The sequence below is a fragment of the Cladophialophora bantiana genome, assembly GCF_000835475.1.
Source record: "Cladophialophora bantiana CBS 173.52 unplaced genomic scaffold supercont1.2, whole genome shotgun sequence".
In the NCBI taxonomy this organism is placed as follows: domain Eukaryota; kingdom Fungi; phylum Ascomycota; class Eurotiomycetes; order Chaetothyriales; family Herpotrichiellaceae; genus Cladophialophora; species Cladophialophora bantiana.
In genome coordinates this window covers 964,670-978,342 of record NW_015971576.1, presented here as the reverse complement: position 1 = coordinate 978,342, position 13,673 = coordinate 964,670, and the positions used below count along the sequence as shown (strand labels likewise).

Sequence of the window (13,673 nt, the reverse complement as noted above, 5' to 3'; positions counted from 1 at the left end):
CCATTGGTAGCACTTGCTGGCCGAGTCCATCGTGGGCAGCTAGACGTGACCGCTACCACCAAGGCCTTCCTCAACGAACGCGTCCTGGACAGGATCTACCGCCGCATCTCAGCCAAAGTAGGAGTCGCGGTTGACCGAAAACGTGGTGACGATCTGCGAAACGTCCCTATCGAGCGATCTCGCCTCCAGCCCGTCTTTTTCAGCCAGATTTGGTAGATCGCGGCCTCTCTACCTTATGGATGGGCTGTTCAGAGACATGCTTCCCTCGTAGTGCCGCTAGTTTTCCCTTGGTGATCGCATCAAACTTGGTTAGCACACTGCTTTCCGACCTTTATCCTGGCAGTGTGTCGACAGCTTCCACAGCATCAAATCTTCTTCGCTGCATGTTGGGGCCCGTTGGTGCTGCGGTGGTGAATGACATGCTAACTTGGATGGGGCTGGGCTGGTCTTTTATCTCTGCCGGCTTGCTCATGGTAGCATCTACTGGTTTCTTGGATTCCGAAGTGAGGTGGGGTATAGGCTAGCGACAGAAGCGCTGGCAAAAGTCAGAGGAGAAGCGACAGGCTGAGAAAGAGAAGAAAGCTCTAGAAGAGGCCGAAAAGGATCGTTCTGTATGAGTTTGTGAGGATAATTGCACTGCGGTCGGATGCGGTCTTGGTCTGCGTTGTTCGTGGAGGATGGTTTCCGACAGCAGGAAACCCTGTATGGGCTTCCGCGTGTATCCTGGGGTGTAATGTAATATATCGAGCTGAACCGTGAGCGGTTGCGGACGGCGGCGCAGCCTTGTCTGGTACGGAGCAAATCCAACAAATCCATCCAGCCTAACAGAGTCGACTATGGAAGGATTAGTTGGAGAAGGAGAAAGAAGAGAAACAGACAGCCCCGGAGTCTGGGAGCAAGAAACCATGGTGGTCTTCAAGCCCAGAAGATCTCAATTACAAAGCCATGGCTAACTTGGAATCCAGATACTGGCAACGCTGATATCGACCCGGGGAAACGGATCATCAAGACGCACGTTATGGGAAGTGATCCCCGGGACATTCGCAAGGGAATTAGAAGGGAACGACTGAAACTTTTGCCAAAGATTCAGATGAGTGAGGCTGAAATAGCTCCTTCGAGAACTGATGAGAACTTATGCTGATACTTCAGACGACGGCATGGACTCGGCGCTCCAAATGGGCTGGGACGGGACGCTCATTTTTCCAATGGCCCTTATCTCTCTTTCATGCTTCTAGAGGCAGTTAATATCTGTTCAGCTCCATCCTGGTCCTGTCAGTTCAACGCCCACTTGCTCGCCCACATTCACCTGCACTGGGTTTTATGTCTCGTCCTGAGCTCGAAATGTACTCTCAAGTCGACGACATCTTATCGTGGGGTGTACCAGGGTAAATCGACATCCAGCTCACCTTCCGTCCAGACGACAGTGACGCCAATATGCCTTTGTTCCTAAATACTCGTTGGAAGGGGCTGAAATTAGACCTCTCAGGCGGCTCGACGGCGTTGTGCGAGCTTTGTCCTAGTATAGTGTCGCGCAGCACAGGGTTCATCACTCTCCGAACGGGCTGTATCCCGCATCGGGACGCGAGTGAAGCCGATGAACACTATACCGGGGTCTACGTATCGGCTTGCGGAAGTTGGGTGAGCTCAAGCACGCCGTGCGACCAACCACGATATCATGAGATTACGCTTACTCGCGGACTGTTCTTCTCCACAATTAGCCTCGATGAAATGATCAAGTCAAGTGCCCGCGTTATGCTACCCTCCCAGATTCCATAGTGATAAAGAGTCCGAGTTGCGAAGACCCCGCATGGTCAGCCAAAATGAAACGGTTACATCGCTCAATACTGGCGCCTGGTTCATCACCATAGCTTCACAGCATCATCGCAATATAAGTGTCGCCTTATCTTTCCCTTCTTCGTCATTTCCACCACTATTGTCTTGACGAAGCCAAGCTCGGACAAGCTCGGACAAGCTCGAAAGCCAAGTCGAGAAGCCAAGCCAACGATGGCTGAGAAGACTATGTTCGATAGATCCGACAACGAGAAATCAACGTCATCACCACCAGCCGCTCGGTCGTATTTTCCGCCTAGTCAACGCCAAATCCATGACTCCAGCGTGACTTTCGAGGAATACTACTACTATGCGCAGCGTACCCGTGAAGAACAACGACAGCTGCAATCTCCACAATGGCAATGGCGCACCGTCTTCTCTTCACGAAAGAAAACTGCAGATCCTGTAGAAGAGGAGCGTCAATCTAAGCCACACGCTGGTGGAGTCGTTACCGAAGAGGAATGGTCAAACGCGAGTCGGGCATTCCGTACAGCTTCATGGGGAGCAGTATTCTACCTGGTGAGCGGCTGTCTCAAAAGACAGGTTGAGAGCTAATGGTCTAGATCACCACCGATATCCTTGGCCCGTTTGCTGTTCCGTTCGCCATCGGTACCCTCGGTTTCGGCCCAGGCTGTGGCATCTTCACAGCCTTCGGAATCGTCAGCGTTTACAGTGGGTATCTGATCTGGAGGGTCTTCATGGGAGTCGACTCGCACGAGTTTCCAGCGCGCAACTATGGCGATCTAGCATTCCGAGCATGGGGAACAATCGCTCGCCATGTCGTTAACGTCCTCCAGGCAATCGCCCTCCTCCTGCTCCTGGGTCAAGTCACAATCCTGTTTGGTCAAAACATTTCGGAGATGTCCAAATACCGCATCTGCTACATTGTCTGTCCCCTGATATTCGTCATAATCGGATTTTTCTTGACTCAGATCCGTACCTTGAGGAACTACGGGTGGATTGCCAACTTCGGATTCTGGCTCAACATTCTTGCAATCTTTGTCTCAATGGGGGCTACAGCGCACAATCCGCCCAATTTTGCAATTGCAACATTGGGATCAGTCGGAAGTATGACGTGCTGGGTCAAATTTGAAAGCAAGGACTGACATGATCAGGTACAATTGACCCAACGACCATCACCCCTGTAAACGGTGTCTATCCTCCTAAAGTGCATTATGGATCGCTTCCTACATCGAATCTCCTCGGAGCTGTCAATGGCATGCTCTCAGGAGTATTGGCATATGCGGGTCTTCAACTCTTCGTCGAGTTCATGTGAGTACTCCCCAAAACCACGTACCGAGTTGCCCAGGATTCCAAGATCCTGGTTTTGCTGATACATGTCCTGAAGGCTAACAACAAACCAGGGCAGAAATGAAAAGACCTCACGATTTCCTCAAAGGCATGTTTGTCGCTCAAGCGGCTATCTACGTGGCTTATGTCGTCTACGGTTGTTTCATCTATTACTATCAAGGACAGTACACTTTCAATCCCGCATACCTCGGGGTTTCCGATTATGGATGGCAGACAGTTGGTTCGTCCACTTTCCGTCCTTCTCCAGGCATCGTTAATTCCCAACAGGCAATACACTCACCCTCATAAGTGGTCTAATCGCCGCAGGTCTATATGGAAACATCGGTATCAAAGTCTTTTACAACAATGTCCTAGTCGACATCTTCAGAGCTCCATTGATGACCACTAAACGAGGAAAGGTCTTTTACGCCGCAATTGTCCCGGTCTGGTGGTCTGTCGCATTCGTCATCGCCGCCGCGATTCCCGCATACGTCTACTTCGTCGGCGTCATGTCCGCGTCCTGCTTGCTGAATCTATCATACACAATTCCGCCGTGGATCGCGCTTGGTTACGATATCAAGAAGCACACTCTGGGCACATTTGATCCCGCGATAGGTCGAACTTCTCGAGGTATGACTGGCGTGAATCGGTACATTCGCGGATTCTGGTCTGGAGGTATTCTTCAAATCTCAATCAACGTCTGGCATGTGTTGTATTTCCTGGCCTCGCTCGGAATGTGCGGACTGGGAATGTGGGCTTCCATCCAAGGGTAAGTTGTCTCACACGTCTGTTTTCGAATGGATCTGACGTCCTGTAGCATGATCGATGCCTTCAAGATTCCAGAAGTCAATTCATTCACTTGCACATCCCCTTTGAACATTAATGGAGGCTAGGGTGTTGTCGCGCTGTTTTCGAATAACATTACGGTTATATTGGATAAACTCGTGGGCCACATCAGCGAACCGGAAGAGCTAATAACAGAGATCGGGTTGATCTCCACCAGGGTTCGTCCGGGTCGGCACTGCCTCTGGCACATCAACCCCCACGAATAGTGAGACAATTGGTGATCGTTCACCCGTGTCACTTGTCTCGATCGGGGGTGAGGTGCCGGGCATTTAGCCGGTCGAAAGCTCGGACGGCTTGTCAGGAGCTCCTGTGTCATTTTCACTGTCTTGTGCCGATTGAACGGATGTTAAACGTGACATAATCTATCAACTCCCAGAATGCCAGCCTTCCGTCTTGTGAAAAGTATATACAATCTTGGTCCCTCAGAAGCGCTGTACCCAATTTGTCAGCAGGTACTGACACGTCCGTCTTGCTCCCGTTACTGGAGCGGCAAAGCATACGAAGTTAATTGCCCAGAATATAGAATGTCAGTCAGCACGAAGACTTGTGATAGACTTCCACACCAGAAGCCTTTTTTCCCTTCTTCTTTCGGAATCGTTGCTGTTGATATCGAGATCTTGAAACCCCGCTGTGCATTAGATTTGCTATCTGCCCGATGTCACCCACAGAGGAAGCCACAATCCGGGCGACAGCTGCACAATTCTTCAACGCCATCGAAGCTGGCGACATCGCGGCGATGAAAAGCCTGCTCACCCCGGACGCCGAGGTTTGGCACAACACCGACGAACTCACAACTTCCCCGGAACACACGGCCAGGGTTCTCGCCGGCATGGTCGAGCGCATCACCAATCTCAAGTACTCCGATCGTCGTCTCGATGTTTTCCCGGGAGGTTTCGTCCAGCAGCATTTGTTGGAGGGTAATAGGATCCACGACGGCGAAAAGGTGCGATTGCCGGCAGCGATCATAGCTCGGGTGGAGAATGGCAAGATCAAGAGGATAGACGAGTATTTCGATACAGTTCACCAGGCGACGTTCCGCAAATTTGTAGGAGTTCCGCTAAAGTTATGAATGATTTTTATTTTTCCCCTTCCGGGCTGGGAAAATGGATTGGGCCAGTGGCTTGGTGCGCAAACGTATTTCGAACCTGGCCTTGATACGGAGTCCGGAAATACCAGCTTCTACAAATCCTCTGCTAAAAGTTTTTCGTGCACAACAGCATGAATACACTGTCTTCACGTAAAGTTGGGCGAGAAGATAGAGTATATCTGAATCTTGAAAGCTGGCATTGAAGGCCCGGCTATCAAATTGTACAATATGCACGAATTCAGACGCTGGCCCACACACCGAAGCACTTCTTGTTCGATTCCTCATCCTGACAAGTCTCGGAGTCTTCTTGACTTTGAAATGCGTACCACAGCGTGTGCAAGCTTGGCTGCGCCGGTTGAGGATTAGAGACAGGGACATCCCCACGAAAATCGGGATATCTTTGGAAAAAGTCCGAGTTCATCGTCCAGCATCGTATGTCTTGCATGCTGGCCAGGAAGCGGGGTGACAGATGGCACAATCCCGTCTGGAAATTCAAATTGAATGCTTCTTTAAAGTCGTACGGCCAGAGAAATCGGAACATTGTGTGCGTGGCGTGCAAAAAGACGTCGGTGTAGTAGTCATGGCAGATAGAGAGTCTCTCGCGGAAGCCTGGCCTAGACAGAAGTAAGCGGGAGATTATCATAGGCGGAACCCGTGGCCTGTGCCTACCAGACGTAGCTGTCGGCAATTACTGAGTGAGGAAATGCGAGTTGCGAAGGCCTCCGTGAAATTCTCAGTTAGCAACGAGTTGGCACTGATAACCCTATGGGGGAGTCAAACCTTGATTTTATGAACGGTGGCAGGATTTTCGACCAGCTTGTTCCAGTAGTCTGCTGCATCATCTAGGCTTGTCAGTAATGCCAGCACGGCCCTTCAAAGGAGGGCTACTCACATCCTGTTTGATCGTTTGACTTGCTATCGTCAAAATTGCCAAGCGTTCAACATTGCTGTAGTTTGGTGCAAAGTACTTTTCGTCCAATTCGCGCAGACAGCTCCATCGCGCGTCGACCATGACCGCTTGAGAGAATTGTGTCCAACCCTGCGAGACTGCGGCGATGATGATGTGCATGTCGAGCTCAGTGTCGCCTAGGGTCGAAGCTGACTTTGTGTGGGAAATCAGCTGTTCAATGTATCTCCAGATCTTGCTGTGACGGCCATCAAGGACTGATTGTGAGGAGGGCAAAGGGCTGCTCTCGACGGCGCCTGCCATGGCACCTAGCATCGGGGGAGGCCAGGTCACAGTATCACCTTCTACATTAGGGGCTGAGAGCTCTGCGAGGAGTGCGTCCAAAGTGTCATTCTTTTCGGCTGGTAGGAAACAGGTGGAATCTGGCCCAGGCTCCGAGGATGCTGCCTCCAACAGCGACGGATCGACCGCTGAGAAAGTCGCGGGGTTTGGCGAGGGACCAAGAGCATCTGCATCGCTCTTGTCACTTGGAACATCTTCAGGCTGACCTAGATCAGCCAAGTCGGCCTCGATCAAGCCCTTGATTTGAAGCAGTCTTTTCCTGTGTCGCAGCATTCTCTCCTCGTTGAGGTCCCGCTGCGTCATGAGGCTCGAGACCAGGCTGCTTGCCTTGTCTTGTTGAAGCAATTGGACATTCTCCTGCAATCGCTGTAGATGCTCTCGGTCTCTCTTGCGCTTTCTTTGCTGGTTCATTCGATCCATCTGACGCTTCTTCGCCCGCCGACAATCAGCAGAGAGCTGTGGCTTTAGCACCGACGCCGTTGGTGACTGCTCCTGACTTGGCATGATTGCTGTGAGTCTCTCATTCAAGATATGTCGGCGTTACAGCCTGGCGCTTGGTGGAGAAGCTATAATATGGCAACGAGAAGTAGTCATACCGCTAGACCCTGCATTGTTGCCTTGTTCTTCCCTCGTATTCTTGGAGCGGGGTCGGCGCTGCTAGCCCCACAGATCATTCAGAGCATGGGTTGTTGCCTCGGAATAGAGGCTCGAGTTTACTGTACGCGAGATAGTTCGTCAGTCCTGTTTAGACCAGAACCATATTGTTATTTGTCTTTGAGAGCAACCTAATCCAAGATCCGATGTTCGGCGTCTATTGGCAAGAGTAGGTTCGTCTTGCTCTTAAGCATGTTGTGGGTGAGAGTCAGCCGTCACTTCAACTTGCACCGGCTTCGGAGCTTGACATTTGTGAAATTGCCTATTTGAAATACAGCACTCATATTCACCTCTGTAACCGAGATACAAGTCACTTTCACAGTCTGGGCTTAGCATTTGCTTCCCTGGTCTTCAAAACATCCTTCCACTCGATGGCCCAGTCGGAAACCCACAAGGGACACTCGGTCTCGAGTAAGAAGATGGTGAAGCCTTCGGTCTGAACCTTTTTGGGTGTCGTTTCCTGTTCCTCAGCGGCTCGGTGAGCGTCGCTGTTCGCACCGTGGCATGCCATCCCCGAATTCAACGCTGCACCGTAAGGTTGAAACTCAAGGCCTTGGTTCCACGGACAGTCGGGATCCTGTCTGGTTATGATTGCCCCAGAGAACTCAGCCATGGTATTTCGGTGATAGTAGGGCAACCAGTAAGTGTCTTCCATCACGTTCCAACGTGGAGGTATGATGGCGAAATCTACCACCGCGGTCCCAGGCTCGCGGTAAGAGGGTGCAGTCAGAACCGTGAATAGACTGGGATCGGCGTGGTCGTACAGGGTGTTCCCGAGCACGCAGAAACGTGCAAGGTCGTATTTGAATGGGTAAAACGTCCCGTTCCAAGCGGCGACGTCAAAAGGAGTATGGTCCTGAGTGCAGCTAAACAAGTTTCCACCTAATCGTGAAATGATGGTCCAGCTTCTGTCGTTTCCCAGAGCTCGCCCAGCTTGAAGCTTTCCATCAAATGCCGCGACTGGAACTTGAAAGTCACGGATGTTCGCTAATGAGCATGATCCGATAGGTCCCAACTCAGGCAGGCGAAAGTGTCCTTGGAACAGCTCACAAATGAATCCCCGCGAAGGGCCGTATGGCAGAGTGACTCGGTGACGGACTCCTCGGGGAATCATTGCAATTTCGTTCTGTCGTACCAAAAGGTTTCCCATTTCGGTCTGGACGTCGATTGTTCCCGATTGCGGAATGATGAGCATATCACCGTCGAGCGAGGAGAAAGCGTGTGCTGTCTTCATATCCTCTGTAATTGCGTAAATATAAATCGCCAGCCCCGTTTTGGTGGCTGCGTCTCCAGAGTGTGCCAGCAGGGCAGTCTTTGTCCAGTCCGCCCCTTGTTCCACGGGAAAAGACATCCACCGCAGTGGATTGGGTGTCATGTGCGCTTTTGGTATCTCCGTTTTGGAGCCATACGGTTTGAATTTGCTATGTATCATGGACGATTTTGCTCGATAAAGCCACGTCTGCAAGCAATGGCTACGAGGCGAGGTAAACGAACTTCCAGAGATACGCTCGGTGACAAGCCCGAAAGGCGGCTTCTGGGGATTGTTGCATGCTACTGGGCTTGCACCAGGAAATGCTTCCGATCTAGGATGGCGATTGGGGTTAACATATACAAGAAGAATCAATAACGGAACGTCGAGAAATAGGCAATGAACACTCACTGCTGATGATTGCCAAATCCTTCAAGGTATTGGTATCTATCCTGGACAGCGAAATTTGTTATAGGCATTTCGACTTTCGTGAAAGACGCGGAAACTTATGATCTCAAAGAAAAGTCCCTGTTCACTGAGAAGATCTTTTCTCAGGCTTCCACACACTGGATTGCAGGTCTGCCTAGTTCTTGACTTCACCTTTCAACTTCCTGCAATTCATAGAAGTGTATCTACACTTTGTGGACCTGCCAACATCCAGAGGCGAGTCATGAGGGGCGTGTTGATAACTTCGACCCCCACGTTTTCCCTTCGGCTGCTCCTCTCGGGGATTCTTGACCGACGGTGTCATGAGGCACTGACACGCAATACTTTGAACGTCTTTCGGGCACACCCCTCCTCGCAGATGTATCGGATGTTTTCATCTGGTTGTCGTCATCGCTAACTTATCATATGGCCCATGAACAGCTTGTCAATGCATTTGGAAGATCCTCAATAGATAAAGATTAATCTTTCCGGACCTTTTTAGTTGTCAAAAAGCACTTGAGAGGTCTATCGTTTCGTTATGGCGCGCACCCCAGCCTGCACTCAGATGATCATTTTCAGGCACAAGCCTGGTATTAATATTAAAGATCCTGGCTCGAAAGACGGCAAGACCTGGTTTGGGGTCGTCAGTTGGCTCAAGTCTAGTCCAGCTGTGAAGCGACTCTATTGGGGCCTGCATTTAGAGAACAAGAATACAGTATATCTTCACATTGGTACGTGCATGCCATGCTACAGAACTGTCACACCGTTCATATCCAATCTTCTCGACGGACAAGCCCTTGTAGCAACTACTGATGACTTGGTAATTAGTTAGAGAAGGGCTCTATCAACATTACGACTTTTTGGCCTCGCCAGACTATGCAGAGCTAAAACAACGCCTGCAAGACATGATGCAAGGTGATTTGATAGTTCGACATGCCGATCTTATTGAATATACACAGCCTTGCGAATCGATCGGGAGAGGGGCACCGTTTACCGGGACAGCAATCTATAAAGTGACCGACAAGGCTTGGGACTACGCCTGGAACCTGTGGTCAACCATTGTTCCTAGAGTCAAAGGGTGCAAAGGCGTGGCTGGGGGTTACATTGTTGAACCCGTGGATGGACATCAAAGGTGCTTTATAGCACTTGTTGGATGGGAGACTACTCAAGCACACCACGCCTATCACGAGACCCGCCACTGGAAGAATCGAGCAGCCATATTGACGGAAGGACAGAAGGGTTTCAGTGAATACGGTCATATAGTCTTTGAAAGCGAGGCTCATAAACCGCGTTTGTAGCATGAATATAGGATGGGTCCCATGGATGAACTTTGTGCTTGGATGGAAATGAACCATGGATGCCCTCACAGAAGATGATACGGGATGTAAAATATCTAGTGATTGATGGCGCAACTTTCGGTCAACCACTTCCCCAAACTATTTCGTTCCCACTGACCATATCCCGTATTTCCGGTGCAGAGTGTGGGTGGAGGACCCAGAACTCTATGAGGCCTCCATGACTCGCACGGCATCGGTCATGGTTGCAGGGGTGCCGCTATGGACGCGCCTTGCACCGGATTCGGAAGCATGTACTCCACGGCTGAATCTATAAGGCCTGAAGATCTCGTGCATTTCACCCAAGACACGCCGCTCGACTTATTGCCAGTTGTACTGCTTTGTCCGCTTTTGTTTCCTAGGGAGAATGACATCAAAATCCGCAGCCGTGAGAATGATTTCTAAAGAAGAGACTCCTGCTTACGCTCATGATGACTACACCGGCAGCTCAGAACTGGACCCTAAAGAGACCCCGAGCCAGAAAGATGAGAAGCATGACATTGGGGACTTGGACGTCACGAACCGCAAAGCGTTCAAGAGCGATGAATCCGACGGCAAGGTCCAATGGACACCACAGAATGTTCTTGCCTTTATATCTCTTGCTGGGCTTAATGCAGGTAAGCTCTGTGTGTGCTCCACAATGAGGTGCTCAAAAACGGCTTACAAATTCTTGCAGGCTCTCAACTTGTGCTTTACTTCGTTGGGGGTTGCCTATCTTATATTGCTGCCGATCTTGGAGTTGGGCAAGAAGTCGCCTGGCTGCCGGTGGCAAACATCCTGGGTGTCGCAGCTGTGGCCCCCTTTACTGGATATCTCGAGGATCTTCTGGGTCGTCGAATCATCGCAATAGTCGGTGCCTCTCTGCTTTGCATTGGCTGCCTCATTTTGGGGACTGCTCATCACTTTGGGCAAGCTCTTTGGGGTCTATCTATTGCGGGTGCTGGAGCTGCGGTGGGTGAATTGACAGCACTTGCCGGGTGAGTTGTCAATAAGTGTTTCTATGCTTAAAATTGCTGATGTTGCATTGTGAGCAGAACCTCAGACATAGTCCCTGTCAAGCATCGCGGGCTCGCTGTCGCTGCTGTCACGGCCATAATCATTCCATTCTGTCCATCTGTAATGTACGCCCAACTATTTGCTTCACACGATACTTGGAGATGGAGTGCGTGGATACCTCTGTGAGCATCGCGAGCTTTCATCCTTGACCGACAATCTATTGATCACAACTCAATAGCATCTACAACGGCATGGTGGTCATCGGTCTGTCGCTGACGTACTATCCAAAAACACATCCTCGTACGCAAGGAATGACAGCCAGCAGCATTTTGAAGCGCGTCGATTATCTAGGCGGAGCTCTGTCCATTATTGGTGTGACATTGTTGTGAGTTCCCGGAATGTTGCGGTGGCGATTTGTCTTCCTGACCCTTTACAGTCTTGTCGCTTTACAATCAGGTGGCTTTACACACCCATGGAAAAGTGCTTATGTCTTGTGCACGCTCTTGATTGGCATAGCTTTGATTGTTGCTTTTCTCCTTTGGGAATGGAAGGGAGCCAAGTATCCAATGGTGCCGCGAGAGCTATTCGCCGGTCAGAGAGTCGTGGCATTGGCATACAGCATCGCCTTTATCGGAGGAATGAGCTTTTACTCGCTGCTCAACTTCTATCCTCTGCTTTATTCTACTATATACAACCCGGCGCCCATTAAGGTGGGTGTGAAGGCTCTGGGAGTCTCATTGTGTACCACCTTTGGCGCCATTGTGGGGAACTTACTGCTCTCGACCTCGAGAGGTCGAGCGCGAGAGATTCTTCTTATTGCAAGCATCATAATGAGTAAGTATTGAGTGTGCTATTTGAAATTGGACTTTCCTGTAGGATGCTGACGAAACCGAAAGCCGCTTTCGACGGTGCAATTGCAGTCGCAACTCCATTCAATGCAAACACGACCGTCACCGTTGGATCTCTGGCCGGCATTGGAGTCGGTGGCATTCTTGTGCCCGCCGCGACAGTTGCCATGATTGTAGTTCCTGACTCGCTTCTGGCCACTGCTGTTTCACTCTCCTTGTCAGTTCGAACCGTCGGAGGTTCGATCGGATACAGTATCTACTACAATGTCTTTGCCAACAAGTTGAAAGCAAAGCTACCAACCTATGTTGCGGAATACGCCATTGAAGCCGGTCTGCCAACCAAAGAAGCAGAGGTCTTTGTCATTACATTCTTGACGGTTCCAACACAGGCTTCGAAGATTCCAGGAGTCACGGCAAAAGTGCTCGAGGCGGCGGCTCTGGGTTCACGGTGGGCCTATGCAGAATCTTTGCAGTATGTCTGGTACACTAGCATTGCGTTCGGCTCCGTGGCGATCATACTCTGCCTGTTCTTGCCATCAATCAAAAAATACGGGACGAATCGTATCGCGGCAGAGCTTCGACGGGGAAAGATTGTTCAAAGACATCGTCGCGGTAATCAAACCCAAGTCTAAAACATTGCTCATGATTGGGTCAAGTAGGAAGAAAAATAGCGTAACAGAGACCCGAAGAGATTCTGTTACAGTAAAATAGGCTCTGAAGCTGACATTCCTTTGAGATCTGGCTCTGATATAGATCACACGTTTGCGACGCAGATTTGCAAACGTCTTCCAAGCGCGTATGCCCCTACGTTGCTTTCTCTCAAATCATCCTCTGCTCCGGTCAATCGCCAACATGGGCACTAACCTCAATCTCCACCTTCATATTCTCCAGTCCCAATCTGGGCACCTCAACGGCCGTCCAAATGGGCCGATGTTTCTTTCCACACCACTTTGCAATCTCGGTTTTGACCTTCTCGATAACCTCACCATTGAGTGGTATGTGGTAGCTATTCACCCTGAAGACTTGGCCCCAGCCCCTTTCCGCGCCGGCTTGCTTCAGGTTCATGTCGACGTTCTTGAAGGCTTGCTCAATTTGGTCCAGCTGGGTGCTTGTTTCGGAGACAATTCCGGTGGCAGGATCCCAGCCGCCTAGGATAATAGAAGGAAAAGAATGTTAGCAGGGAATCGATCCATGATTTCGTAACAAAATAGGACTCCTGTTGAATCTTCGTCTTCCGGAAACAGCCCTGCTGAGTGGAATTCCGTTTAAATGCCCCCATGCCGCCCCCTCTTGCCGTGATATCGAAATATCCAGACCTCCCCTGTTCGCCCCCCATAACCGAAACCCAGAGAAGTTTTAATGCGACATACCTTGTCCTGCGCATTCAACTCGATCCCCCACGCGCACAGCCTGACTGTAAATGTCCGCCATCTTCTCGCCAAATCCAGGATAATTATAATATTTCAGATGAGACATGATTGCGCAAAGGCTCGCTGGTGGCTTGAAAGTTTATACTGATTGAAGATATGGAGAGAGGTCGATCTCGATTCCACTGATCGAATTTGAACCGTTCACTTCGGCTGATAAGAGAAGAACATGATCAGTACCTGCGACAAGGCCCGTCGTCTATGTATAAATTCTATCCTGCAGAAACGTTTCTAGGCGCTTACTAATGACGACTCTCGACATCGCCGCTGACGTGGATTTTAAATCAAGCCTTTTGGAGACGACTACTTTTCTCCGCGTTACACCAACCGGATCCGAAACAGCTGGGAGGATACCATGGAGCATGGTCAAGTCGCAGGGCCATTACTGCCAGGCAGAGTCAAGCCTCTGAACCAGCTTTTGAGAAATTTCAGGTAGC

The 13,673-nt window shown here is 50.4% G+C and overlaps 7 protein-coding genes across 7 annotated transcripts; 4 read left to right on the top strand and 3 right to left on the bottom strand.

Annotated features, from left to right (window-relative positions):
• Positions 1-2,004: 2,004 nt before the first annotated feature.
• Positions 2,005-4,013, top strand: Z519_01355 (uncharacterized protein; the record flags this gene model as incomplete). Its single annotated transcript, XM_016759112.1, has 6 exons — positions 2,005-2,349; positions 2,394-2,898; positions 2,946-3,102; positions 3,195-3,361; positions 3,409-3,889; positions 3,938-4,013. The coding sequence occupies 6 exons, from the start codon at positions 2,005-2,007 to the stop codon at positions 4,011-4,013; spliced, it is 1,731 nt and encodes a 576-aa protein (XP_016624440.1).
• Positions 4,014-4,621: 608 nt separating this feature from the next.
• Positions 4,622-5,035, top strand: Z519_01354 (uncharacterized protein; the record flags this gene model as incomplete). Its single annotated transcript, XM_016759111.1, has 1 exon — positions 4,622-5,035. The coding sequence occupies one exon, from the start codon at positions 4,622-4,624 to the stop codon at positions 5,033-5,035; it is 414 nt and encodes a 137-aa protein (XP_016624439.1).
• A 256-nt stretch (positions 5,036-5,291) lies between these two features.
• Positions 5,292-6,806, bottom strand: Z519_01353 (uncharacterized protein; the record flags this gene model as incomplete). Its single annotated transcript, XM_016759110.1, has 4 exons — positions 5,292-5,667; positions 5,723-5,773; positions 5,834-5,895; positions 5,946-6,806. 4 exons carry the CDS (start codon positions 6,804-6,806, stop codon positions 5,292-5,294), a joined length of 1,350 nt encoding a protein of 449 aa, XP_016624438.1.
• Positions 6,807-7,272: 466 nt separating this feature from the next.
• Z519_01352 (homogentisate 1,2-dioxygenase) lies at positions 7,273-8,684 on the bottom strand (the record flags this gene model as incomplete). Its single annotated transcript, XM_016759109.1, has 2 exons — positions 7,273-8,539; positions 8,617-8,684. The coding sequence occupies 2 exons, from the start codon at positions 8,682-8,684 to the stop codon at positions 7,273-7,275; spliced, it is 1,335 nt and encodes a 444-aa protein (XP_016624437.1).
• A 485-nt stretch (positions 8,685-9,169) lies between these two features.
• On the top strand, positions 9,170-9,929 carry Z519_01351 (uncharacterized protein; the record flags this gene model as incomplete). Its single annotated transcript, XM_016759108.1, has 2 exons — positions 9,170-9,362; positions 9,460-9,929. The coding sequence occupies 2 exons, from the start codon at positions 9,170-9,172 to the stop codon at positions 9,927-9,929; spliced, it is 663 nt and encodes a 220-aa protein (XP_016624436.1).
• Positions 9,930-10,359: 430 nt separating this feature from the next.
• Positions 10,360-12,441, top strand: Z519_01350 (uncharacterized protein; the record flags this gene model as incomplete). Its single annotated transcript, XM_016759107.1, has 6 exons — positions 10,360-10,582; positions 10,642-10,942; positions 11,000-11,143; positions 11,200-11,346; positions 11,398-11,795; positions 11,858-12,441. The coding sequence occupies 6 exons, from the start codon at positions 10,360-10,362 to the stop codon at positions 12,439-12,441; spliced, it is 1,797 nt and encodes a 598-aa protein (XP_016624435.1).
• A 208-nt stretch (positions 12,442-12,649) lies between these two features.
• Positions 12,650-13,285, bottom strand: Z519_01349 (uncharacterized protein; the record flags this gene model as incomplete). Its single annotated transcript, XM_016759106.1, has 2 exons — positions 12,650-12,957; positions 13,180-13,285. 2 exons carry the CDS (start codon positions 13,283-13,285, stop codon positions 12,650-12,652), a joined length of 414 nt encoding a protein of 137 aa, XP_016624434.1.
• Positions 13,286-13,673: the final 388 nt, after the last annotated feature.